The sequence below is a fragment of the Mesoplodon bidens genome (assembly GCF_964165515.1).
Source record: "Mesoplodon bidens genome assembly, chromosome: 20".
Classification (NCBI taxonomy): Eukaryota; Metazoa; Chordata; class Mammalia; order Artiodactyla; family Ziphiidae; genus Mesoplodon; species Mesoplodon bidens.
Window position 1 is genome coordinate 29,510,621 of NC_138181.1, and position 25,870 is coordinate 29,536,490.

The following is a 25,870-nucleotide window of genomic DNA, read 5'->3' on the forward strand; positions in this document are numbered from 1 at the left end:
GTTTCCTTACAGTCTTGTGATGTCCAGCAAAGTGGGTTTTTTTTTTTTTTTTACTTCAGTGGGCAAGGATGGGAGCTTTTCTTTCTCCCCAAAACCCTTTTTTTTAAATTTTCCCCAAACCCTCTGATTAAATTTCAAGGCCATTCAATACACTGCCTGGCAATTATAAATCAAATCAATCCAAGTAATTGATAAGTGTTCCGAATTTTAAAACATTATTTTTAAAAATTTTAACCACCCATGTCTTAAATGTCTAGAGGCCTCACAGTCATAGAGCTGGTGGTGTTTCAGGGAACAGAAAGGCATAAGGGACCACATCTATATCTGAGAGAAGTCACTTTGAGTAAAACAGCAAAAATCAAGAGGTAGATGGAATAGAAAGGGCTGGCAAAACCCAGACCAGACCAGCCGTGCTCCTGCCTTCTCCACAGCCCTGAGGCTGAGCTTCAGCGGTGGGCGTGGGGTCAGCCCAGGATTCTGATGGGTCTCAGATTGAGCTGGCAGCAATGTCAAGGGGTCTGGTTCCCCCGTGGTAAACCTCAGCGTGTTTGTGAATTCCTGCAGGAGCTTGTTAAACGCCAGAATCCTTCCCCCCAGCTCCTTTGAGAGATCCTGATTTGTAAAGTCTGGGCTGGTCCCAGTGATGAGCTGGAGCTGTCTCATGCTGACTCAAGAGAGCTGAGGGGGGGCTTCCCTGGTGGCACAGTGGTTGAGAGTCTGCCTGCCGATTCAGGGGACGCGGGTTCGTGCCCTGGTCTGGGAAGATCCCACGTGCCACGGAGCGGCTGAGCCCGTGAGCCATGGTCGCTGAGCCTGCGCGTCCAGAGCCTGTGCTCCACAACGGGAGAGGCCACAACGGTGGGAGGCCCGCGTACCGCAAAAAAAAAAAAAAAAAAAAGAGAGCTGAGGGTTAATTTTTCAGGAATTTGGGGAGGTGGTTGTTAAACATAGCTATCATTAAAATTGAATTATATGATATAAACTTAAAATTAAGTTATATTAAAAACAAAATATTAATACTCAAAACATCACTTCCTGATTATTTTATTCCTTATTATTATCTATGCTCTTGAGGTTATTTACATCAATGTATCTCTATGGTAAGAATACTATATAATGGTGGGTTATGGCACGACTCTTCCTAACTCCACATTCAGTGATTCACATTGGTAGCCTGGCGAGAGTATTTACATACTGGAAATTGGCAATGTCTATAAAAGGGGGCTCCACCACCTGAGAAGAGCTGATAAACATTTACGAGCACACCACTGGGGGTGAAACCCACAAGTCAAGCTGGAATAATCCCCTGAGGTTGTTCTGATTTAGACAGAAGCTCTTCTTGGAACAACACTGCTAAGTGTAGTCGCAGGGAACCCAGTGGCCTACTATCTCTGTGCTCTTGGGAGAGAATTGAGACACCTTCATCCAAAGCACTAAAATGGCTTTGAGGTCCTGGGCAGGTCACTTGCCTTCCTGTGCTTTAGTTCCGTCACCTGTGAAACGGCGCTGCTCATAGGGTCTTGCCCCACTGGGTGACTGTGAGGATTAATTGAGATAATATATGTTAAAGTCCTCAGAACAGTGCCTGGTAAGTAGAAGGCACTTGATCATCGCTGCCTATTTATTATGATCTGACAAAACATTAAAAACTTAGTTCAGCAGGTTATCTTTCTTTCTTTTGTAATTTTTTTTCTTCTTAGGAGAATCCTACATGGTTTGTAGAAAATTTAGAAAATATAATGAAAATGAGGAAAAGAACTAGCATCCCTCTCTAGAACCCTGTGAGCATACTGGTTCGCCTCCAGCTTTCTCATCTTTTCCTGAAACCTAGACTATGTCCATCTCGATACCCTTTGGGAATGGCCAACTCATGATGTTAGGGCAACATTTCCTATCCCACTATAGGTGGTTGATCAAGTTCACATCTTTGAGAGTCTGTTGGTTCTGCTCAGGCACCAGCATGGCCTGTCGTCATGAGGACAGGTAACTGGCCAGGGGATCAGCGTTTCCTGCTGGCATTGTAGGCAAACATTCACTATCAGCTAGAAGGAGGCACCTCATCCATTTGTTAGACACATGCCTGTTGAGAGCCTAGTAGATACAAGGCATGCTCTGGGGGTTGTGAAGGCTACCGGGTGGTGAGCTCATGGGGTTGGTTGTGAGGATTACTATTTAGCAGGACAAGGAATAGTAAGAAACACAAAGTAAACTCTAGGTTTCCTTTTAATCAAAAAACCTGTGTGTGGGGCTTCCCTGGTGGCGCAGTGGATGAGAGTCTGCCTGCTGATGCAGGGGACACGGGTTCGTGCCCCGGTCCGGGAAGATCCCACATGCCGTGGAGCGGCTGGGCCCGTGAGCCATGGCCGCTGAGCCTGCGCGTCCGGAGCCTGTGCTCCGCAACAGGAGAGGCCACAACAGTGAGAGGCCTGTGTACCGCAAAAAAACCCAAAAAACAAAAAACAAGCCTGTGTGTGGCGGGAGGAACCTCCTTGCCTGAAACCCTTGTCAGGAGAAAGGTCGATCCAACCTTGTTAGGTTCGCGCTCCTTGGGGAGGTCGGGACGTTTGCTCTTTCTCTGATTAGCTGTCCCCAGGGCCCTCGTCTCTCACAGCAGTGCTGATTCCAGTGTCTTAAGATTCAGTGGGTGTTTATCCTAGAAGATCCCAAGCCAAGCCAACTGCTTCATCTTGCGCTTGACCCAGGACCGGGTGGGGGGACCTGGCCCATCGCTGGAGAGGCCGGTGTGCTGGACGCTGGGAGGTGTGCTCGGATCTCCAGGGAATTTTTTAAGGGTGATTTTGACAACGTGGGATTCGTGCCTCTCCACTGACTTTAGACTCCGCTCTCAGAGGACATCTAGTTCCCCGCCCCATCGCCTCCTTCAGCCCCGCTTCCTGGGCCCCTTCCCAAGCAGCAGGGCCACCCACACCAGACTGAAGACACAGCGCTGAGCAGGCTCTGCCCAGGGGCCACCAGCACTTCCAGCAGCAGCCAGGCTACTGTCTGGCTTCAGGTGGCCTCATCCTTGTGGCTTCTGTATCTTAGATGATACAAAGGAGTTCATCACTGGAGCCACCAGTCAGGTTTCCAAGATGCAAAAACGACCCTGTCAAATCCCTGCTTATAATCCTTCAAAGGCTTTTAATTATCTATGTCCTAAAATCCAGATGATCTGGCATTACGTAGCCGTGCCCTGCAACCCAGCCTCGTTCCTGGAGGCTCCCTCGCTCTCCCCGGCTAACAGCTGTTCTATTTTCCCCCCACCAGCTTCCAGGAGCGACCCTTCCTTTCAAGACAACTTTGACCTACTGTATAGCACAGGGAACTCTGCTCAGTACTCTGTCATAACCTAAATGGGAAAAGAATTTGAAAAAGAGTGCATGTATGTATATGTCTAACTGAATCACTTTGCGGTACACCTGAAATGATGCTAACCAGCTGTGCTCTGATATTAAAAACAAAATCTTCCTTCCTCTCCCGCAATAGCCACTCTCCCTTAGTGCCACGTCCAAGAGAATATTTTACACAGTCTCCTTTTATCGGGCCAGTCTCGCTTGAGGACAGATCTTTGCACCCCTGGCTCTCATGTGGTCAAAGATGCAGACAGGTGAGGCTGAATCAGTGAGCCAGCCTGGGCCCTCCTTCTCTCAGCCCTGGACCAGCAGAAAGGGCAGGACGACGGCGTGTGAACTGGCACAGGGTAGCAGAGGCAAGAGTCTGTGTAAAATGTGTCAAGGTCTTCACAGCCCAGGTAGTTAGGTTGTGACCACAAACTTAACCTGGAGCATGAAAGCAGAAAGCCAAGGAGAGAAAGAAAGGCTGGCTTTCCTATACAGTGCTTGCCATGCATCTCCTGGAATCTAGATTTGCTCAACGGTTCGTTAACAGGTCCATCTGGTTTACTTTTCATGATAGATCTGTCTTCCAAAACTGGCCACAAAAGTACTTTGAGTCTCACAAGCTCTTCCAGGACCTTGGTGTTATTTTCCCTCTCCCTGATCTGCCTCGTCTATGAAGGGATGCGCTGTGACTTCGGAGCCTTGGTCATAAAAGGAGACTCAGCCTCAGCTGACACTGCTAGGGGCAGAGACAAACCGTCCCCACCGACTGCAGATTCCTGAGCAAAATCCACCTACACGCTTGTTGGTCTGAGCAGCTACACTTTGGGATGGTTCATCTGGGGACGTTTATCAACCCTTGCCCTGGATGGAGCGGTTTCCCACGATGCGTGGCTTTGGGCACACTGGGATGGTTGATAACCCTCACCTTCTGTTTGTTAAGAATGTACATAATCTGCTGACCTCTCACGTTCTGTTTATGATTGTGTGGGGTTTTTTGTTTGTTTGTCTTTGTTTTTGTTTTTTAAGAGTAATGTTCCTGAGACAGAGAGGATGCAGACCTCCACGTGTGGAACGACGTGCTGGTAATATTTGTTTCCTGGCTGAATTTCACTCCCATCCCCCCCTGGAAACACCGTGGTCTAAGCGGCTAATCCACTAACTGAGACATGGAGACGGGAGCCCCAGGTCAGGGGAGGGTGGCCTTTGTGCTTTCAGTCTCAGGGCGGCTGCACTAGGGTTTCCTCTGCCTGCAATCCTCACACCCCACTCTTTTTCTTTGAATGATCGGATTTACTTATTTCCCGATGGCCTCTCCCACTGGAACATGAGCCCCCAGAGGCAGGGGCGGCGCCTGTATCCAGACTGGTCTTGGTAGTGTCTTCAGCACTTACTGCCTGGCCCAGAGGAGGTCCTCAAATATTTTATTTATTTGTTTATTTGTTTGTTTTACATGTTGCAAGAATAAATGAGCTGGAGGTTATCCGGGTCCCTTCCCCACCGCAGAGGAATTTCCTCCCTGTAGCCCAGGTGAGAATCACCTTGTTAGCACCTCGGAGATGGGGGGCACCTTGCCTCACAGAGCAGCCTGTCCCATTCTATCTTCTGTTAAGTTTCAATGCGATATGAAGAACCGTCTCTCCATAATTGTTCATGATTGCTCTTGAGAGCTTCATTAACTTGACTGCCCCCTGGAAGGAAAGTTCTAGGTCACCCATATCCCGCCTCCTGGGACGAGGCCCCAGGCAAGTCTCTAGCCCTTTCTGGACCTCTGTGCCTTTGTGCAAACTGGAGCAGCTTATTTCAGTACACGGAGGACAGCCATCAGTCCTAAGGGATTCTGAACATTTGTCAAGTTGAGAAAGAATTCATCTTCTTGTTTCATGTACGATGCTGGAAAATGCTGCAGAAGGGACATCTAACCCGACTCCTGTACTCACTTCGGTGTGTCGGGATTGGGGTGCTGTGTCTCTGATCCCCTGTTGAGAGACATCGTAAAGGACCTTCTCCAATCCTGGACTAGAAATGTGATGGGCAGCTGGTTCACAGATTAGAATCTTCCAGGGCAGTGGCTCCACTTTAGGAACCTGCATGTCCTTCCTGTTCCAGGCGGGCACATCAGGTCCTGCCTCTGGCTGTGGGTACAGGAGCCCAGTGGCCCTGGGGGCAGGAGCAGCCCTGGGAATGGGGGCATGGTCTCTCGTCCTGGCCTGTGATGTCCTGCAGAGAGGGTCGTGTTCTGCAGAAGCATGCACTCAGGTGTGGCTTCAATCAGAAACACAAACAAAGGACTTCCCTGGTGGCGCAGTGATTAAGAATCCTCCTGCCAATGCAGGGTACACGGGTTCAAGCCCTGGTCCGGGAAGATCCCACATGCTGCAGAGCAACTAAGACCGTGCACCAAAACTGCTGAGCCTGAGCTCTAGAGTCCGTGAGCCACAACTGCTGAGCCTGTGAGCCACCACTACTGAAGCCCACGCGCCTACAGCCCGTGCTCTGCAACAAGGGAAGCCACTGCAGTGAGAAGTCTGCACACCGCAGCGAAGAGTAGCCCCCCGCTCGCCACAACTAGAGAAAGCCCTGCACAGCAACGAAGACCCAATGCAGCCAAAAATAAATAAATTAAATAAATAAATTTATTTTAAAAAACCCCACCACAAACAAGATGACACCTCGAAGGTCAGCCCCATGGTGGCTGTTTTGTCTTGGAATTGGCAGGAGTTGTCATGCCTGGTGCTGCTTTGTCTTTGTGGTTTAAATGACAGTGAAGACAGCTCAGCTCTAGACAAAAACAAAAAACAAACAAAAACAAAAACAAAAAACAACACCTCCTGGACACTAAGAAATTGAGCTTTACCCCAAGTCCTTAACAAGGATGGAGAAAATCTCAGAATGAAATCCAGAGCTTCCTGAGATACCCCCTCTCCCCTCAGTACCTATGGGCACAGCTTCAGCCTCGTCATTTTACTTCACCCAGTGAACCAGCCTCTACCTTGCAAAGGAATCTGAGGGAGAGGCTTCTGCCAAGTCCCAGCTGAGTCCCTGTGACACTCAAGAACCTAGGCCAGGTTCTTGTGTAGGTTAAGGAAGCCCGAGAATAATAAAGATTATAGGGAAACAGTCTACCTTTCTTTACAAGGTCTTGTTTTGCATCTCTGAAATCTCAGATTCAGCTATTACAATGAGGTCCTGTTGTAGAAAGAGCTGGCCTTTTATCACCACTTAAAATCTAATTAATCCATATTGAAGCACAAAGATTTCTGTTGTATTTTAGGGTGAGGGGTCATAGAGCCCTCTTTGTTCATCCTTAGACTTATATAATCATCAAGCATTGGGGATATAATTTTACCAAGCAAATTGGAAGGTAACAGATCAAATCCTTATCAGAAAGCCTAACTCATAGTTTTAACAGAGTCCTTCGTCCTTTACATGAAACATTATATTCAAGAAGAACAAAAACGCATTTCAGAGCGCCCAAAGGGTTAACGACCAAAACTTATATTCCCCAGGCAGCATCGAACCAAGATCGTCACACTACTGTCCACCACAAGACAGCAGCTCCTATAGAGGTGGCAAGGGTCCTAAGATTTGTTGCGATGGCTTTAGTCTTTAGAGTAGCAATGCAATATGTTGGAATTTTGCTATCTCTGCTGGGATGGGTTTTATCCATTATTACGACTTTTTTGCCACACTGGAAAAACCTCAACCTGGACTTAAATGAAATGGAAAACTGGACCGTGGGACTCTGGCAGGCCTGCGTCACCCAAGAGGAAGTGGGGATGCAATGCAAGGACTTCGATTCTTTCCTGGCTTTGCCCGCTGAGCTCAGGATCTCCAGGATTTTAATGTTCCTCTCAAACGGCCTGGGATTCCTGGGCCTGCTGGTCTCGGGGTTTGGCCTGGACTGCTTGAGAACTGGAGAGGGACAGCAGGATGTCAAGAAGCAGCTGTTGATCCTGGGAGGAATTCTGGTCTGGACAGCAGGCGTCACAGCCCTTGTTCCTGTCTCTTGGGTCGCCCACGGGACAGTCCAGGAGTTCTGGGATGAGACCATCCCCGAGATTGTGCCCAGGTGGGAGTTTGGGGAGGCCCTCTTTATCGGCTGGTTTGCTGGATTTTCTCTCCTGCTCGGAGGGTGTCTGCTAAACTGGGCCGCCTGCGGGACCCAGGTTCCCCTGGCTTCCGGCCACTATGCAGTGGCAGACATGCAAACTCAGTGTTCATACCTGGAAAATGGAACTGCCAATCCTTCAGTGTAAGACTCTGATGAGACCAGAGAGGTGTATCTCCCTATATCAACTGTGATGGTCTACATGATAAAGGGTTCTTTGTTATGTAACTATATTTGTGATGCTCACATTTTCTCATTAAATACATTAAATAATGACTTTTCTATCCTAGATACCCCATCCCCCCAAAACCTGGAGAAGTAAGAAAGAGGCAAATCTTATATCTAAAAGAAAATGATTGTGGTAAGCATTACATAGGCATGAACAAAATAAAATTTCATTCATCTGGCTATTTAAATCAAAATTTGGTGGCGGTTGTCCAAGAGAGCACTATGAAGCTTTACTGTGTTCATTTGATATTAGAAACTTTTTTTTTGGTTTTGTTGGTAGCTGAAATTGATCATTAGCTCCCGTTTCCTAAAGAAAAAAACCTAACAATCTGAAATCCTTTAAGAATTCTGCACTAGCAAAACCACATGCTAAGCCTATCCAAAGTGCTATTTCCACAACCATGATTTGGTCTTTCTTGAACAGAGGTGGTTTGTGTCTAGGAAATTGCTAGGAAGCCTGTGCTGCAGGACTTTATGAGGCTGAAGGTTTTCAGTACATTGTGAAACTCTCAGATTTAAAATACTGGACAATCTCTTCTCGTCTCTTCCCTCAAGAGCTTCGTACTTTAAAAAGATAAACAATTCCAAACATATTTTGCTTGATATCCAGCTCATCTGCCCTAATAAAAATTTTCCTTTGTTCAGTTAAAAGTTACACGCATGGGGATGAACCAACAGAGGCGTTGATTCTAACCTACGCAGTCCTACTGCTTAATTTTTCCACGGCATAGAAAGCATATTTAAGCAAAGAAACAAAACAGAGCGAGTATTTATGTCCCTGTGTGTGAAGCTGTCAGGCGTGGAAGTAAACAGACTTGATGTTTAGTTCAGAATCGTTTCATATGTTATTGGGTATATGTAGCCTAAGAGATTAAAAAAAAAAAAGCCTGATTTAAGGTCTACAGAAGAGATTTCTGAGATTGATTTATTTGGTTAAGAAATACTTTTCTTGAACCTGTTTTTAAAAATGATAACACCCAGTTACAACCACAGTATGCGTATTGAAATGAGACCTCTTAACAGATGAAAATCTGATAGGTGCAATTAGTAAGATATAAAGTAGCAGGAGTTGAACCAAACTGTCAATTAAACAACTTGCACGGAGACTTCTTAATTCTTTGACTTGACAGAAAGGTTGGGAACAGTGTGAAAGCCATTTATACTTTAACAAGGAGAGGATTATTACGACTTAATGTTATTTCGGGGACAAGCTGCCTACTACAACATGCAGCCCATAGGACGTGAACGTGATCTTGGCCACACCTTGTCATTACTGGTTTGCAGAATTACTTCCCTATCCTTTTCTGAAAACTATTCAACATAGAATTAAACGATAGCAACTCTGGCAAGAATCCTCCTATATACACAATGAAAAAATAGTTCTGAGCTCTGCAGGTGATAACACAAGTGTCACACTTCTTTTCACAGCCACTGAAAGGCAGGGGTTGGTCTGGCTAAGGTCACAGGGTTTTATAATGGCTTTAGTATTTAGAGCTGTGGCACAATTAGCGAGAATTTCACTATCTTTGCTGGGATGGGTTTTATCCTGTCTTACAAACTACCTGCCACGTGGCAAAATCTCAACCTGGACTTAAATGAAATGGAAAACTTGACCATGGGACTCTGGCAGGCCTGTGTCACCCAAGAGGAAGTGGGGATGCAATGCAAGGACTTCGATTCTTTCCTGGCTTTGCCCGCTGAGCTCAGGATCTCCAGGATTTTAATGTTCCTCTCAAACGGCCTGGGATTCCTGGGCCTGCTGGTCTCGGGGTTTGGCCTGGACTGCTTGAGAACTGGAGAGGGACAGCAGGATGTCAAGAAGCAGCTGTTGATCCTGGGAGGAATTCTGGTCTGGACAGCAGGCGTCACAGCCCTTGTTCCTGTCTCTTGGGTCGCCCACGGGACAGTCCAGGAGTTCTGGGATGAGACCATCCCCGAGATTGTGCCCAGGTGGGAGTTTGGGGAGGCCCTCTTTATCGGCTGGTTTGCTGGATTTTCTCTCCTGCTTGGAGGGTGTCTGCTAAACTGGGCCGCCCGCAGGACCCAGATTCCCCTGGTTTCCAGCCACTATATAGTGGCAGAAACGCCGCCACACCGTCTACACCTGGAGATGAAAACCACTCACCTGAAACTAAGCCAGAAGGGATCAGCGGTGCCCTCAGATGATTTGGTAGGATTTCCTATTACACAGTAACCCATTCACTATGCTTTCGATTTTCTAAAATGCATTTTCCCTTCGCTTCTGAAACTGTCATTTCTTTCTAAGATGGTAAACCACTTTTATCTTCTACTCTGAGACCAAAACCAATCAAGACTTAGCAGTAATCATACTCATTACTGGGGGTGAGTTTTCTCAATTTTAAAATAGATTCAGCGATTGCACAGAACCGGCAGATAAAACACTGTGTTAGTACCTCCACATCTTTTGAAGGTGTTATTTAATCAAGATGAATCATCTGGCAATTGGAAATGTCACTGCTCATCATTGACTTCTTTCAAGTGTTTGAGATCACCTATTACACTGAAACTGAAGTCTGGCTGCTTATTTTTTTTAAAAGGTATGACATCTGATTTTATTTAAAAAATTGCTGGCTCTCTGAAAGCTTGAGAGGTGCACATGGGGGACACATCATCTCTTTTTAAATTGGAGACTTCAGTGCCTCTATGGAGACTTTTCCATTCGTTCATGTCTTCTTTATTGTGTCAGAAGCAGAGGAGGGCAGTCTTGTGTTTTAAAGATTCATGTAAAATCTACCGCACCAACGTGCTTTTGCTTGTGTCCTGTGCTCTGCGGTAGATGGTGCAGCCACAAGGGGACTGTGGGTCGGGACTGGGGGGCGTGGGCAGATCCCCCCACCTCCTTTTTAAAAAAAAATCAGCAATATATATGGTCCAACCAAGAACTATTCACAGCAAGCTGCTGGCTTGGGGAATTCTTTTTTTTTTTTTAATTTGTTTATTTTATTGGTTTTTGGCTGCATTGGGTCTTCGTTGCTGTGCGCGGGCTTTCTCTAGTTGCGGCGAGCGGGGGCTACTCTTCGTTGTGGTGCGTGAGCTTCTCATTGTGGTGGCTTCTCTTGTTGCGGAGCACGGGCTCTAGGCACGTGGGCTTCAGCAGTTGTGGCACGGGGGCTTAGTAGTTGTGGCTCACGGGCTCTAGAGCGCAGGCTCAGTAGTTGTGGTGCACAGGCTTAGTTGCTCCGCGGCACGTGGGATCTTCCTGGACCAGGGCTCAAACCCGTGTCCCCTGCATTGGCAGGTGGATTCTTAACCACTGTGCCACCAGGGAAGCCACCAAACTTGGGGAATTCTTCATGAAAGACTTTATATTTGTTTGGTATATAGTTCAAGTAAACTTTTCTGTTTGCACCAGTCAGGGAAATTCACTGAACAATAAATGACACTGAAATAAAATATTAGGTAATATGTATCTTTGTTTAAAAAAAAACACTGAATTTTTTTCCACCCACAAACACATGAAAAGTGCAGAAACCAGAGTTAATCTATGTGATGTATTTGCATACTTTTACAAACAAGACAAATTAAAACAGAAACATATTCAGAATTTAACCTGATTAAATATTTAGTTCAGTCCTGAGCTTTTGATATTTAATACAATATAAAGTAATAGCAAAAAAAAGATTTTAAATTTATTTGATTTGCATGCTACAGAGATTCAGCTAAACTTTGTTCATTTGGCTAGCAATATTTTTTTGTACCTGTAACACTTAGATTCTGATATACAAAATTGTAATAACGTACTGATAATTCAAACTTGAGAACTAAATATTACATTCTTTTTACCCTGTGAAGAATAAATTCTACCTTTAAAAAATAGTACTTATAATATTAAAATTCATGTTGTCCATATGGTTTTGTGAGCAAGTTATTAAAATGTTTTGTCACTGTGAATCATTTGGGTTAGTACAAATATGACAGGATTGTTAAAAGCTGCCTATAAATACATAACACTATTGCTGATTTTTAAAGAGTGAAAAAGGATTATATTAAGTTTGTCTCTCATGTTAGAAATGAGCAAATGCTGTAAAATAAAACCAAAAGCATCTTGGTCACAACTGCTAACTACCAGCCTGAGACAGATTTTATTCTTTTATGCTTGTCTGAAACTCTTTGTCGTACAAAAAGTTAACAGCTAATCTGATGAAATTTATAAAGCTGTAAATATTCCAATATAGCCTCTTGTGTGTCAAACATTTAAGATGGCCAGAACCGAACTATATATTAAACAGAACATAAATAAGACCGTAAATAAATAAATGAAGAAAATAAAATCGTACGGTACAACCACACATAATCCTATAAACATTTTCATGGTCAAACTAAGAAGCTGAAAACAGCTGACCTTCATTTAACTCTACATTAAATAAACTTCTGTTTTTCACATTTGACCTCGGCAAGGATGAACGGTGCTCTCCCTCCAGTTCTCCTTGGTCACCTAACAGGATGAACTGGGCCGCCTGCAAGGACTGTGCTCAGGCAATTCACGAGGCTGGTTTTTGTTCAAAGTAGTGTCGCGTCCAGTTATTCCTTCAAGGACTTTTGTATATAAATGGTGGGACACTTAGGAAAAAGTCATTACAGTTCTAGGCTCAGAAATGGCTTGATCTGAATTTTGATTCTGATAAAATGAACCTTCCAAAACATGTGTAATTACTTTCAAATAAATATTCTCACCAGTGAGGATTCTAGCTTAGGGATAGAACTTGTGTTTCTTTTTTTTAAGGGGTGCATTCCTTTAAGATGATGTTTTCATCTCTAAAAAAAAAATTGATTTCACTTGTTACATAAGATGGCGCACCAAACCTTGCCTCCTCCAGGATTACAGACTGAGTAATATGGATGATTTAACTTGCATAAAACTCTTTCTTTTAAAAGCCTTTTATGCTGGCAGAGCTAACCTGGGGATTTGTTTCTTTTAAGAAGTGCTTGGGTTGGGTAAGCTAAAATTCTCCACTGGAGGAAACTTTAGTCAGTTTCCATCTTGTTTGTCTGGAATATATATATATATATATATATTTTTACAAACGACTCAGCTTTTACTTCAAATGAATAATCTCCCCAGGCACTCTCTTCTCTTTGCCTCCCAACTGCTTACCACAAGTTATAGATAGGATTCCCTAAAAATGACGGCTGCAAAGTAATTTCTAGTAAATGTTAGAAATCTGTTTACTGAAGTATTTAAAAAATTTTTGGCAACCTTGATTCAATCAAGATACCCTTTCCTCTGTTCCTGGTTTCAGCAAGTGATGCTCATGTGTTTCCCTCCACAGTACCAGCACTGTCTGTCCTCAGCACCCTGGGCCCCTACCTTCACCCACTGGGTACCATCCTCACACCTAGGACGAAGCATGACTGGTGCAAGCCAGACACTCACATCTGAACACTGATGCACAATCAGGTTGAGTGAGAAGCAGCAGCTGCTCACTGACCTGCTGATTTTAGTGTATTTCAGGGGAACTGGCTTTCTCCTTACATCTCCCTACCCTTAAAGTCCTAAATCAGGGGATCTGTAGTGTGGCTGGGAGTACTGCTCCTTTGCATTCTTGCCTTCCTGCACTCAGCATTTTGTTTTTGTTTTCTTTAGACAAATGGAAAAGGACAAAAAAAGGCAGTTGTTTTAAGGAAACAAAGTGTTCCAACAGAGGTGATGGAAATGAACACAGCACCTGTTTCAGGTGGACCCGGGACTCTGCACTGAAGCTCATGCTCAAGTTCAACCTCACGCTGAACGAGCTGCCCTCTAGCACCAAGTATCACCTGGCGCCACTGCCAGCTTCATAGTCGCCCATGGGAAAACAAAGGAAAAGCGAAAACCGCCTGCTGCTAAACTGAGTTATTTCTCAACGGTCGGTTTAATAGGACACACGCCGGGTCCCGCCTCTATTCCATTTTTACCAAATAAAGCCCATTGGCAATACACGTATACTACACATCTGTGTACCAGATGATCCTGTTTTGGTTATCTGATTTTTTTTTTCTTTTTTAAACATGTAAGAATTACATTCAAGGTACTTTACAAATTAACATGTTGAAAATCTGATGTGAAATAAAAGCTCTTTAAGAATTGACAGTTATATTACAAAAAAAACCCCAAAACAAAAAACAAAACCCCAAACAAGAAAACGTTCAGTCTTTTGCCCTCCCAAAGAGATGAAGAGGTGAAAACACGATCTCGTCAGCGATGTAATCAGACGTCATCAGCCGGCAGGGACGGGATGCTGATCTTCGCTCTGGTGAAGTAGGCAATCTTCTCCCTAGAGCCGGGGTGAGAAATACACCGACTTCGATAGGATGTTGAAAATGCTCTATGCCCGTTAAAAATAGTCCCAAGAACGCCAGCGCTGTCTCCACAGGCCCGGATGGGAGATCTTGTCCTTAGCTAGAGCTCCATTTAAAATCAAGACTGTCTTCGCCTTTTTACGGAAGGACATGAAGGAGAACAGCAGCTCTGACCCACGGTATTTCCACAGCCATTTCCAACCTGAGACAGGTTTTAAACCACTGGGGCGGGGCTGTGGAGGGAGCGTGTCAGTCTAGGTCTGAGCATTTCTAGACCAGGGAATACAGGATTCTAGGGGCCAGAATCCTCACAGGGAAGAACACGATCCCAGGAGAATTCCTTAAACTCAATACCATGCTAAGCTAAGGGCAAAATAATGAGCGATGGGTACCAGGGCTCAGATGAGGCAAGAGAAGGAGCCTGAGCGTCTTAAAGGCAGATCTGCCGCGTCCCGACGCGGGGTAAGTGGGAACAACCTGAGGGGGAGAGGCTGAGAAAGAAGGGGCGGGAGGGTCTTCAGAGCTTAGGAGAGTGTCAAGAAAGTAAGCTTTTAGGGTTGTAGAGCCGCCAAGGGCAGGAGCAGTACGTCTAGCCTCTAAGAAGCCTTCACACCGAACAGTCTCCCCTCAACACAGGCTGCTGAGGGGCTTCCCCACGTGGGGACACGCTGGAAGCCCTAAGGAGGAATAAAGCACTGGCCCTCCTTCGAGAAACTGGGAGTGAGATGGTGCAGGAGCGTGGAGTTATGATGCAAGAACTGAGGCGGAAAAGCTCTACGTCTAAGGAAAGGAGAGAGAGGGAAGGAAGCGTGAAAACCCCGGGCAAGGTGGAAGGAGAGTTATTTTTGTGCTACAGCGTCCTTCCCGTTTGCTCAATTCTATGAGATAAAATTAAGAATTAAAGGGGTGAGTGAAAGTAGTCACGATGTCACTGAAGGCAGAACCCAAAACTGGGGTCTTTGCTTCGACACTTCCCGCAAGCGAATTACTTTGGCTCACGCGGTACTTTTTAAACACACAAACTAGTTGTCAGTGTCTATGCTTGAGATATTTCACATACAATTCCTGATTTCTACCTTCCCCCAACAAATGGGAAGAGCAGGGAGCCCTGGGCTTTGAGAGAGCAGCTCAGGGACAGCGTCCCAGGCCCCTGCACGCTTCCAGAGCAGCTGCCGTATCCCAGTCCATCTCCCTCTCCTTTATCACCTGCCTGGTGATATGCCTGGCTTTGGGTGCTAAGGGAGTGTTTATAAACATTTATTTCGGGTTTTAGCAGCAGCTGAGGTTGGATGACTTCTCCTCTGGACAGTGTTTCTTGCACCAAGGCACGAGAGGATTCCCCGCACCACCCTGCAGTTCTAGAAATCCAAGGAGCAGCATCCTCTGAAAGTTACAAGAGCAACCCTGGAGCTGAGTGGAGACAGGAAAAAGCTGACTCTTTACTATAAGCCATCATGTTAAAGAGAGTCTGAGCCTGCCATGACCTGTCTCCTTCCCCCGCACCCGACTCACTCAGGACAGCAGGAACTCCCACTGCGTCCTCTGGCACCAAACCCATCCCTTCCTAACGAGCCCTCTCCACCACATATCCCGTCTGCCCCGCACGCACGTCAGACATGCTCCTTGGGCTTCTCCCACTTCAGCTCAAGAGCCTCCTACAGACTCCTCCACAGCGCACACACACACACACACACACACACCCCTCAGACCAATAAAACCACACCTCTCCTGTCGCCCCCCTCTCACTTGACTCAAACTGTCCCTGGATAGTCACCAGTGGCCCCCAGCCTGGGGAATGTCTTTCAGTCCTTCTTTGCTGTTGCCTTCGACAGCATCCGTCACCCTCCCCGCTCAGCTCCAGGACCACGCTCCCCGGTTCTCCTCCTAGCTCGCCGGCCATTCCTTCTTAATCTCAGCGGTCTCCTGTCCTGGTCACCTTCTCACACTTTCCGGGATGTCAGACCCATGTTTGTTGTGGAACCACCACATGTGAGATGAAGACTCCCATTTTTATCTCCCATCTGATCCTTAATCCTGGCTTCAGATTTTTATTTCTACTTATCTAGTGACCATGGCTTCCCAAGCTGGCCTACGGGAACCGGTAGGCTGGTATGTCCCAAAGCAGAACTCTCCCTGCCGCCCAGCGCCCCTCCGTCCGCCCACCTCCCGTCAGCCTCCTATCGCCTGCCTGGCCTCCCCTTTCCAGGGTCTGCCCGGCCGCTCTCCACAACGCCTCTAACGCCCTCACTCGCTCCCGCGCTTGGAGACCCCCGCTGGTGCCCCACCACTTAACACACGGGGCCTTGTGCGGTCGACAGGCTCACCCGCTGGCGCTGACCTTTAAGGCTCTGTGCCTCTGTCCCTGCAGGTCCCTCCTGCCCCGATGCCCTTTCCAAAACCACCACCCCTGGTGCCTGACACACGCGTACCCATTCTTCCACCCTGTAGGGCCTCTTAGACTCCCGTGCGCTCCCGCAGGCCCAGCGTCTGCCCTCACGGGACCCCGCCTGGCCTTCAGGGGGCTCCTTCCGCATGGCACTGCCCGCCCCCCTCACACAGACCGGAGCCTCCGTAAGGCCAGGGGCGCTTGCCCTTCTCTGGGTGCCCGGGCCCAGCCCCGTGCATGGCTCACGGGGCCTGAGGAACAGTCCAGGGAGGGAACAGCAAAACCCCGAAGACAGGTGACTTTTCTGTACCTTTTTGTTTTCTGCGTTAAGATTTCTCAATGAGATGTCTAACTGCTTCTAAGAGCTGGGGACACCCCGGGTCCCCGGGGAGCCGGGCTCAAACGGAGTCAGGACTGTGGCCGGCAGGGTCTGTGAGCTCAGGGAAACACACACATCGAACCGGAAGCAGAGGGCCTGGTGTCCCACATCCTAACACGTGTCACCTGCCAGCCGCCCTGCGGTGCAGGCCTGCGTGACTCAGCCACACGGGCACAGCCCCGCACGTCCCTCGGGCGCTCACCTGAAGGACTGCACCTGCCGGGGCACCTTCCGGCTCTGCTCTCGAAGCCGGCACACGTCCTTGGAGACCTGCCTCATCAGCTTCTCTGCGTTCAGGTCCTGCTTCTGCTCTTCTTTGGACTGTTCGGCCTGGTAAGGAAGTGAAAACACAGACCCCCCCAGAGCATTAATTAGAGATTCCCGAAGGTGTGCTCTAAGGCTTGAAAGACGCCGGGCTCAGGTCAGGAGGCCAGCCCAGCAGGACGACACCCATGCGTCCACCTCATGCCGACAGGGAGCAGCTACTGGGTCGGGGCAAGTGTGTGTTTTTTTTTTTTTTTTTTTTTTTTGCGGTACGCGGGCCTCTCACTGCTGTGGCCTCTCCTGCTGCGGAGCACAGGCTCCGGATGCGCAGGCCCAGCGGCCATGGCTCACGGGCCAGGCAGCTCCGCGGCATGTGGGATCTTCCCGGACCGGGGCACGAACCCGTGTCTCCTGCATCGGCAGGCGGACTCTCAACCACTGCGCCACCAGGGAAGCCCTGGGGCAAGTGTGTTTTAATGCATTTTAAAATTCTTACCACATAGGCACTATGGGATCATCTTGTTACATCTGGAACACCTGGTAACTGCCCCCCTCTCCACCCACCAAAAAAGAAATTAAAAACTACTTACAGCACCATGTCCAAGAAATCTCTACTGTTAACATTTTGGAGAATACACACTTTCAACCTCTTATTCATCTTTTCTACCCTTTTCTTTCTGTCTTAGCCCTTTGAAAAGCTGTTTACTGAAGTAGAATGGACATACCAAAAAAGTGCACACGGACGCGTGTGCAGCTCCAAGAGCTTTTTACAAAGTGACACCCTTCTCGAAACTACCAGACTGTGAACACCCCAGGGAGAGGACAGAGCACGTCCCAGTCTGGAAGGTTCCACAGAGGCTTCTACTCCCGGGAGGACGCGCTGTGAGTTGCGCTCAGCCCTTGGCAGGGAGGGGCGGGCGTGTGTATTGGGAGGGGACACTATTAATTTGAGTCAGGGGTTGGGGAGACTCCACTCATTTGGGCACCTTCTCCTCATGACCTCCCAAGTGGGGCGCTACGGTAACAGAATTTCCTGCTCAGTGGAGGCCACTGGTCATGGTGGGGCAGCTGGACCTGTGAAGGAAATGGGTGAGGAAATTTAGAATACTGGTGTTTGCAGCTTCAAGTCTTACAAGAGAGATCAGCTCGGGATCAGAACTAAGCAGTCGGCACAAAGAGATGGAAGGAAAAGTGGCTTTGCTGACGGTGGTACCTGTAGCCTGCGGCAAGCTGGTGGTCCCATCACTGGGACCCTTCTGCACTTGAAAAAGCCGACTGCTGTGCTTGTGTTGTTAACACAGGCAGCTATAAACTTTAGAGTAACGAGCAAGGTCTTCCAGCTTAAGAGACAAGACAAAGACAAGAATCAGTCTGACTGGTTCACAGCCGAACAGATACAAACAGCAATTGTACTACTAGAACTCTATTCGTGCTTTGGAAACGCTACTGAAACAGGAAACGTGTCCCAAAATGTATAGGAGTGTTCACTTCCACAGTCTACGACTGAAATTTGGGAAAGTATCATTGGTAGAATAATGAAATGGTTATGATATATTTATGATTAAATAAATATGATATGATATATTCATAATGTGTATTACAAATGCCTTAGAACAATCAATTTCAGCAACATATACAAATATTTCATCTTACATGACTAGAATTAAGTGGGGAAAAAAATAAGTTGCAGAACAGTATGTCTTCAGACCCTAGTTTTCTGTAACTCTTCCAAATAACACTGACACATATACATGGCATAAAAAAGAGCTGGAAGGACATATAACAGTCAACAGAGGTCATCCCTGGGGAGTGGGACTCAGGGGCACTTCTATCAATACTTTTTGCTTTATATACTTCTGCATTATTTGGCTTTGTTCCAACACGTTAGTTTTTTAACTAAAAAAAACTTTCTAAATTTTAAAATATTCTCAACACACAAAGTGCACTGAACTCAGTTTAAATTTGAAAGCAAAAATGCTTGTGGCACTTTTAGGAAAGATGACATTTTACAAAAACTATTTATTCAGCCAAGTACTGATGAAGATTCAGTTATACTCACACCACTTTACGGAAAGCTAAATAGCCTACAATGGGGCATAACCTAGTTAGTACTTTGCTAATAATACTCTACTGCAGTAACTTCTGATTTTTTTCACCACAAAGGATCCCTTTTCCAGATATTTTTCACTGCTCCCCTTTCCTCTCCTCGTTTTGAATGATTTTGTTTAGAAAAGTGGCCTATATTTAAGTAGCAGTTCTTTCTTGGTTCTTTTGGAATTGATGAGATAGGTGAGCTGTCACTCGGAGCTTCTGAATTTGTGTAATTCAAATTCAAAGGGGACAGATGTGATATTTTAGTTACTTTGTGAAGTCTTACCTTCAGCGAATGGATGATTTTTCACTAGGCGCCAGGTTGGGAACTACTGACTTAGAAGACACAAAGAAATGACTTCTACTACCATGATGTGGTACATCCAACTAGGAAACTAGTAATTCTACTGAAATGTTGCTGCTATTCTAATTTTGGGGAACTTATAAGATGAACAAACCAATCTTAAAATGGCCATCTCCTTACTGACTTGAACAAACGGAGAGATAAGGAAAAATCAGTGAAGGAAGGTACATGCCGGATTTACTTAGGGGAGAAAACCTGGCCCGGTTTCCCCAAGAAAGCGTATTGTACCAGATCAGAGATACAACAGGCCCCCGGGATCCTGTTCAGTATTTTGTTCCCTTCCGTATGAATGGAAGTGTGGGGCCTATTTTATCCCCCTGTACACACTATTAAGATGGTCCCTCGAAGTAGCTTGCTGGCTGCTGCTGTTTCCAACTACCAGCATTTATGTGGTGGCTGCAGAGTCACTGTGAAACTTGGCTTTGTTCTGTGCGAAATAAGACCGACCACCAAGCAACACACGAAGAGCCTCCTCTGCTTGCTGAGGAAGGACACACTTTACTGCAGACTCCATTCATCTCTGTGTGTGTGTGTGTGTGTTTTAAAGAAGATGTTGGGGGTAGGAGTTTATTTATTTTGGCTGTGTCGGGTCTTCGTTTCTGTGCGAGGGCTTTCTCCAGTTGTGGCAAGCGGGGGCCACCCTTCATCGCGGTGTGCGGGCCTCTCACTGTCGCGGCCTCTCTTGTTGCGGAGCACAGGCTGCAGACGCGCAGGCTCAGTAGTGGTGGCGCGCGGGCCTAGTTGCTCCACGGCATGTGGGATCCTCCTAGACCAGGGCTTGAACCCGTGTCCCCTGCATTAGCAGGCAGATTCTCAACCACTGCGCCACCAGGGAAGCCCCTGTCTCTGTGTTTATGTATTTATATCTGTACCTGGGTCTATATCTCCCTCCAAAAGTCTGGGTGCTAAAATATATCATAAAATTTTCATCAGGTGTTAATCATCGATAGTCGCCAGCTCTGCAGGCAGTCGAGGCTCAGTGCTGAACACTTCACTGTAATCACTGAGTTCTGTTGTTGAATGAGCTTTATTAATGTTTCTGACATATAATTTTCTTAGCAGATTCTAACTTTTACAAATGTTAACATCTGTATTATTTTAAGCTTTTAAGAAGCCTAGCGTCACAGAACTGGCATTTTGAAAGGGAAACACTCAGAGGAAGAAAAAGAAATTTCTGCTTTGTAAGCAACCTGAGGCTCCTTTGGAAAAATACCAGCCCTTCCTCAGCACGCCTCCTCTCCCCTTCTCACCCAACAAGTCACGATAAGCTGCCTGGTTCAGGAGGATCGGAAGCCAGTTTTTATGCCCCAGATTCCAGGAGAGTGTGATTAACCTTCAATTTATGTGATGGGGGCCTGACCTGCAGGAAGGTCCAGTGATTTATTTACCGTCACGTTAAGAAGCCTGACAGAGGAAGGAACACAATCCGTCCTAATTACAGTCCTGGGCTTCTCACTCTGCTTCCTAAGGGGGTTGTACTATCCACGAGGACACTGACTCTGATTCAGTTTTTATTCTGAGCTACAAAACAGACTTTCAGCTGCAAAGGAGGAAGGTTATGGAGAGGGACGCAGAGGCCTGACAGCTTTCCTAACAAGGCAGGCAGAGCTGGGCTCTGCTGCTGGACTCCGTTCACAGCTTCCCCGGGAGCCACCGGCGGGCTGTTTGCTCATCGTTAGGCATTTTATGGCCACGGTGCTGAAAACCTCACAAATCCCCAACTGTGGGCGGGGAGGAAGGTGGATGTGAAAGTGCAGCGTGTGTGTGTGTGTGCATGTGCACCAGTGTGTCCACGTGTGTATAAGGAGTGGACGTGGGGCTTAAGAGCAAGCAGGAGAGAAGCCAATGGTTCTCACCAACTTCTGGGGCCAGAATGAAAGGCGCACAATTGGAAACAGTTTCTCTTTCACAGAGCGGGTGAGCACAGACCTCAGGGATGAGAAAAAAAGGCACGTCACTCCAATAATCTATCTAGACGTACAGAGTTGGTAAAAATAAAGATAAAAAAATCTGTACTCAGGGGAATCAGATTATTCTCAAAATGGTACAAACGCACCTTGCTTTGTGGGCTCTTTCTTCACTATCATTGGATGCGAGGGCTGCCACCAGGCAGGAGGAAACACAATGGGAACAAATGTGTTCTAAGTTCTAGAAAAAGAACTTGAAGACTCGAGCAAGACTGAGGTGTAGGCTGAGTACCTTCTACCCGGCGGGCTTTAGGCAACGTGAACTCCACGTAAGCGCCCCGGAGCTCACGGCGGCACCGAGCTCTGTACCTGCTTCTCGGCCTGCCGCAGGAGCTTCTGGAACCTCTCGTCCTCCAGCACACCCGGCGGAAGGTCCGTCTCGCCCTGGGCTTTCAGGTCCTCGAGCTTCTGCCTCAGGCCCCGCAGGGCCTGCAGCTCGTCGTTCAGGCGGCTCTGCCGGGTCAGCGAGGCCTGCAGGTCCAGCTCCAGGTCCAGAGAGGTTCGCACGGGGCATTCGGGTGCTGTCCTTCTGAGCACCGGCTGGCACACCGTCTGGAGGGTTAGAAACAACACGACACCCTCATTACGTCGGTGGCCACCTAACAGGAGGGCACTCTCCCTGCTTCCTGCTTTGGCTGATGAGGGGTGAGTGGCAGTGATGTGGCACCTCCTGACCCGTTACAGGGGCAGCAAAGGCCCAGAGCGGGGAGGCCGGGGGGCTTGGTCCTGAAGGAGGACAAGCAGAGCCCCCCTGTCCCCCCCTGCACTGAGCATGCAGGTAAGCAACAAACGAGCCTTTATTGTTTTACACGGCAGAGAGTTTTGAAGTTGGCACCGTGGTAGAGCCTAGCTTAGCCGGACCAATTTACCACACGAAGCCGGCCTCTGTGAACGACAAATACATCATAAGAAACTCACATCTGCTCTGTTTCAGGCCACGCACCTGCGTCCCCGCAGCTCACACCTCTCTCTTATCATTTCTGCACGCACTGGCCAGGACACAGCTGCTCAGGGGAGCTAGGGTTTTGACTCTGTCCTCGGTTTCCCATCGCTTAATATCTATTCAGTACTTTCACCCCTGAATCACTGTGCTCTCTCTGGGACCAAGCTTATCCACTTATCAAGAAATAATTACTGAATATGTATGAATGCGTGTCCGCTGGCGGCGGCTTCTGTGTCACAGGAAGTCAGGGGAGGGAGAGCTCACTCAGGGCTGGGTCAGACTCGCTTGAGGAAAGGCCTTCAAACGAGGCTGGGCAGGACTGCCTGGGCAGAGGGAAACAAGGAGGGCATTTCTTGCCCAGACTGTTGGCAGTGGGAATGGAAAATAAGAGGTTACTAATAAAAACGGGTACTATTTGATACAAGACAGAAGGACTCAGACCTGACAGGTATTCCAGCTGGAAGGTCTGGAACAATGGTGGTGCTCATGACGGACGGGAAGGAGGGGCCTGGCTGTCCCTCTTCTCATTTCAGAGCCGTGGCCCAGGTCTGAATAGCTTTCATTGTCTCCTCGGATTCCTCTTTCTCCTTGCCCAACATATCCTGCTGCAACATTCTCTAATGTTCTTATTAGTAGCTTTCCCTTTGTTCAACCTCTGCTCTAACAAACTTATTACACAGAAGAATCATCTAGACACACACTCTCTTCGACTGTACTACTCATGTTTTCAAGATCAGAAATCCTTCCCAGCTGTCAGGTACATGGAGGCTTTCTAAAGACTCCCGCGGGCACAGCCTGCTGGTAAGTGTGTAACAGCGGGCTCCCTGGTTTGTAAGATCTGCCCATTTCCTTGGCGTCAATGCTCCCCGCCATGACTGCTCTCAGGCTGTCAGTGTGGTGTCACTGAACTGGGGAGAGATGGGGCGATGGGTCCCCCCAGCCTCATGCCTCGCTGGCCGGGCTGCCGCCTTCCCAGCCAGGAAGCCTTCCACTGATCTCCAGAGATGCTTCACCTCTACACGGTTCTCATGCTATAACTCCTGAATCAGAATACACTTCCCCATTCACTTCTACCAAGCTCTATCTGCCCACTTTAAAAGCTATTAACAGTGATCTCCTAAACAGTGTTTCAGGATTAAACTAAGTTTATCAGTAACCCGACTGTTTTTCAGCTCCACTCAATTCATAAACACTGCTGGTTAGAAGTTCTCTGAAGAGTGCTACCACCCTCTAAAAGTATGTGCTTTTAAAAATGCAGGGGACTTAGAAAAGAGTTGAGAAGAGTTTTCATTCAAGATGATGGAAATTTAGGTGCTTTTAAAGCACAAAGTTTGGTAATCTGAAAGATCTATGTTTCAAAAGGTCCTGAAAATGCCGAGGTTAAAGAAATGCTTGCATATTTACCTTTAGAAAAAAGAAATATGCTTATGACTGTCAAGTAACTAGGCAGTTAAACCAGGAAGTTACATGTTGCCCAGTCACACATCCAGTACTTTGCCCACAGCGGCACTGAACCAGAGCCGCTGGTGAGGATAATGACTCAACTTACCCTCCAGCCTTCACTCCCACCCATGGGGCCCAAGCCTGGCTGAGCTGGGTCCCTCCTCATCCTCTGAATGTGCTTCCCTGCCCCTGTGCCATGTCAGGCCACCTAGTATCCATCCAACAGCACCCAGTATCCATCTCCATCCCTGAAACAAAGCTACCAGTTTCTTTTGGAATTTTATATGGGTGTCAAGGCCAGACACCCTCCCCACGAAGCGTTTTCGATTCTCCCGACCAGGTGAGCTCACTCCGCCCTTCGATCTGCACCTGGAGTCGCCCGTGTGCCCTCGGAAGACCTCCTCCAGGCAGGGAGGTCCTGCCCGTCACCGCAGAGCTCAGTGTGCACAGCGCTGCATTCTTACTGAACACCATGCTTTAAGCCGAAATAAAGCAGCTTCGGAAATGAGCACGAAACAAATTATTAGTAAACACATAACTTTCCATTACTAGTTCAGTTGCTGGTAAATAAACAGGAATTTCTGAACAGTCCAACCTTTTAATTTATTTAAAATTCTCCCAGAGTTTCCCTTTCGAGCTCATCCAGAGAACTCTGGCTTCCAGGAAAACCTGACTTGAGCTTTCCCATCTACATTAATGTTTTTTTTTTTTTTTTTTTTCTGTATGCGGGCCTCTCACTGTTGTGGCCTCTCCCATTGCGGAGCACAGGCTCCGGACGCGCAGGCCCAGCGGCCATGGCTCACGGGCCCAGCCGCTCCGCGGCACGTGGGATCCTCCCGGGCCGGGGCACGAACCCCTGTCCCCTGCATCAGCAGGCGGACTCTCAACTACTGCGCCACCAGGGAGGCCCTACATTAATTTTAATCTTCTAAAAATATCTGTTTTTAAGGAAGCTACTAAAACCGTGTCCTCCTTTTCCCGGACGTCTGCCCCTCACGAAAGGCACCGGGTGTTCCACTCTCCCCACAGCTGCTCAAGAGCCGGCCGTGGTGTGGAGACCAGGCGGCCGGCAGCAGAGATGCTCCCCGTGACTCAGCAGGCCCGTCTCCATCCACGCTGCAAAGTGGATTTACCCTTCATTATCAGAGCGTCCACGCTGGTGATGAGTGAACGCTCTCCAGCACATCCTTTTCCATAACTGACACAACAGCTGTGTCTCCGTAATCCCAGTGGCTTCTTCCCAGCGCCCAAGAGCGCGGAGCAAGGACACCCAGCAGTCCTGGTGTTCATGGTCTGATAGGCAAGATGCTGGGTGGGTCCAGGACAGCGGGATGCCGCTGAGGGAATACGCACCCTTTTGACTCTCAAACTTCGCCGTTCGGTGGAGTTTCTCACAAATAGGGATTTCTTAGCCAGGGTTGAACTGTCACTGTCACTTCGGTTTAACTGGCAACAAAGGATTAAAAAAAAAAAAAGAAAGAAAGAAAAGGAAATCCGTGGGTACCAATGTGCTAGAGGAAGCTTGGAATTGAGAACTTTATCACAGAAAGAAGGCAGTTTATTTCTTTAAGAAAATCCCCCCCAAACGTTGCCCTCTTTTCTTAAATAACTTGACTTTCTTTCAATAATTGCCTGTTGGTTACAGTTATCAGAAGTCATTTGTTAAGAAAATTATACACATTTTGAAATAAGATTATCCCTAATAATTTTAACTAATATGCACTATCCATTCTTTAAAAGAAAGGTTTGTGTAGTGCACAGAGCTCGAGGCCAGAGTGGACTCACAGCACGTACAACTGGGAACACGCCCAGTCCAGGCAGCCCACACTCACTCCCTCACCTGCTTCAGGCCTTTGCTGAAACGTCACCTTCTCAGTGAAGTCTACTCTGAAGCTACTTAAATTTTCGACCTTCATCCTCAACATTTCCATCCCTTCTTAACTTGCTCTACTGTTTTCCAGAGCACTGGTCCCTGCCCGAGAGACTTCACACTTTACTCCTCATGTTTACTGTTTGGCTCAACTCACAAGAAATTAAGCCCCGCAAGGACAGGGCT

The 25,870-nt window shown here is 47.4% G+C and overlaps 3 protein-coding genes across 3 annotated transcripts in view; 2 read left to right on the plus strand and 1 right to left on the minus strand.

The window, feature by feature from the left end:
• Window positions 1-6,805: 6,805 nt before the first annotated feature.
• On the plus strand, window positions 6,806-7,597 carry LOC308608163 (putative claudin-24; the record flags this gene model as incomplete). The annotated part of the gene is made up of 1 exon (XM_081220882.1): window positions 6,806-7,597. Exon 1 carries the CDS (start codon window positions 6,935-6,937, stop codon window positions 7,595-7,597), a length of 663 nt encoding a protein of 220 aa, XP_081077008.1. The 5' UTR covers window positions 6,806-6,934.
• A 1,555-nt stretch (window positions 7,598-9,152) lies between these two features.
• On the plus strand, window positions 9,153-13,479 carry LOC308608198 (claudin-22-like; the record flags this gene model as incomplete). Its single annotated transcript, XM_081220921.1, is given in 3 exon segments — window positions 9,153-9,243; window positions 9,246-9,867; window positions 13,374-13,479. Coding segments are annotated over 3 exon segments (819 nt in total).
• The window catches only part of WWC2 (WW and C2 domain containing 2), a 147,764-nt gene continuing 133,562 nt past the window's right edge, over window positions 11,669-25,870 (minus strand). Inside the window, exons 20-23 of the mRNA XM_081220695.1 lie at window positions 25,168-25,260; window positions 21,738-21,980; window positions 16,945-17,072; window positions 11,669-13,952 (exon numbers count right to left, since the gene is read on the minus strand). Coding sequence (XP_081076821.1) covers window positions 13,886-13,952; window positions 16,945-17,072; window positions 21,738-21,980; window positions 25,168-25,260 — 531 coding nt within the window. The 3' untranslated portion in view covers window positions 11,669-13,885. The remainder of the gene's footprint in view (window positions 13,953-16,944; window positions 17,073-21,737; window positions 21,981-25,167; window positions 25,261-25,870) is intronic.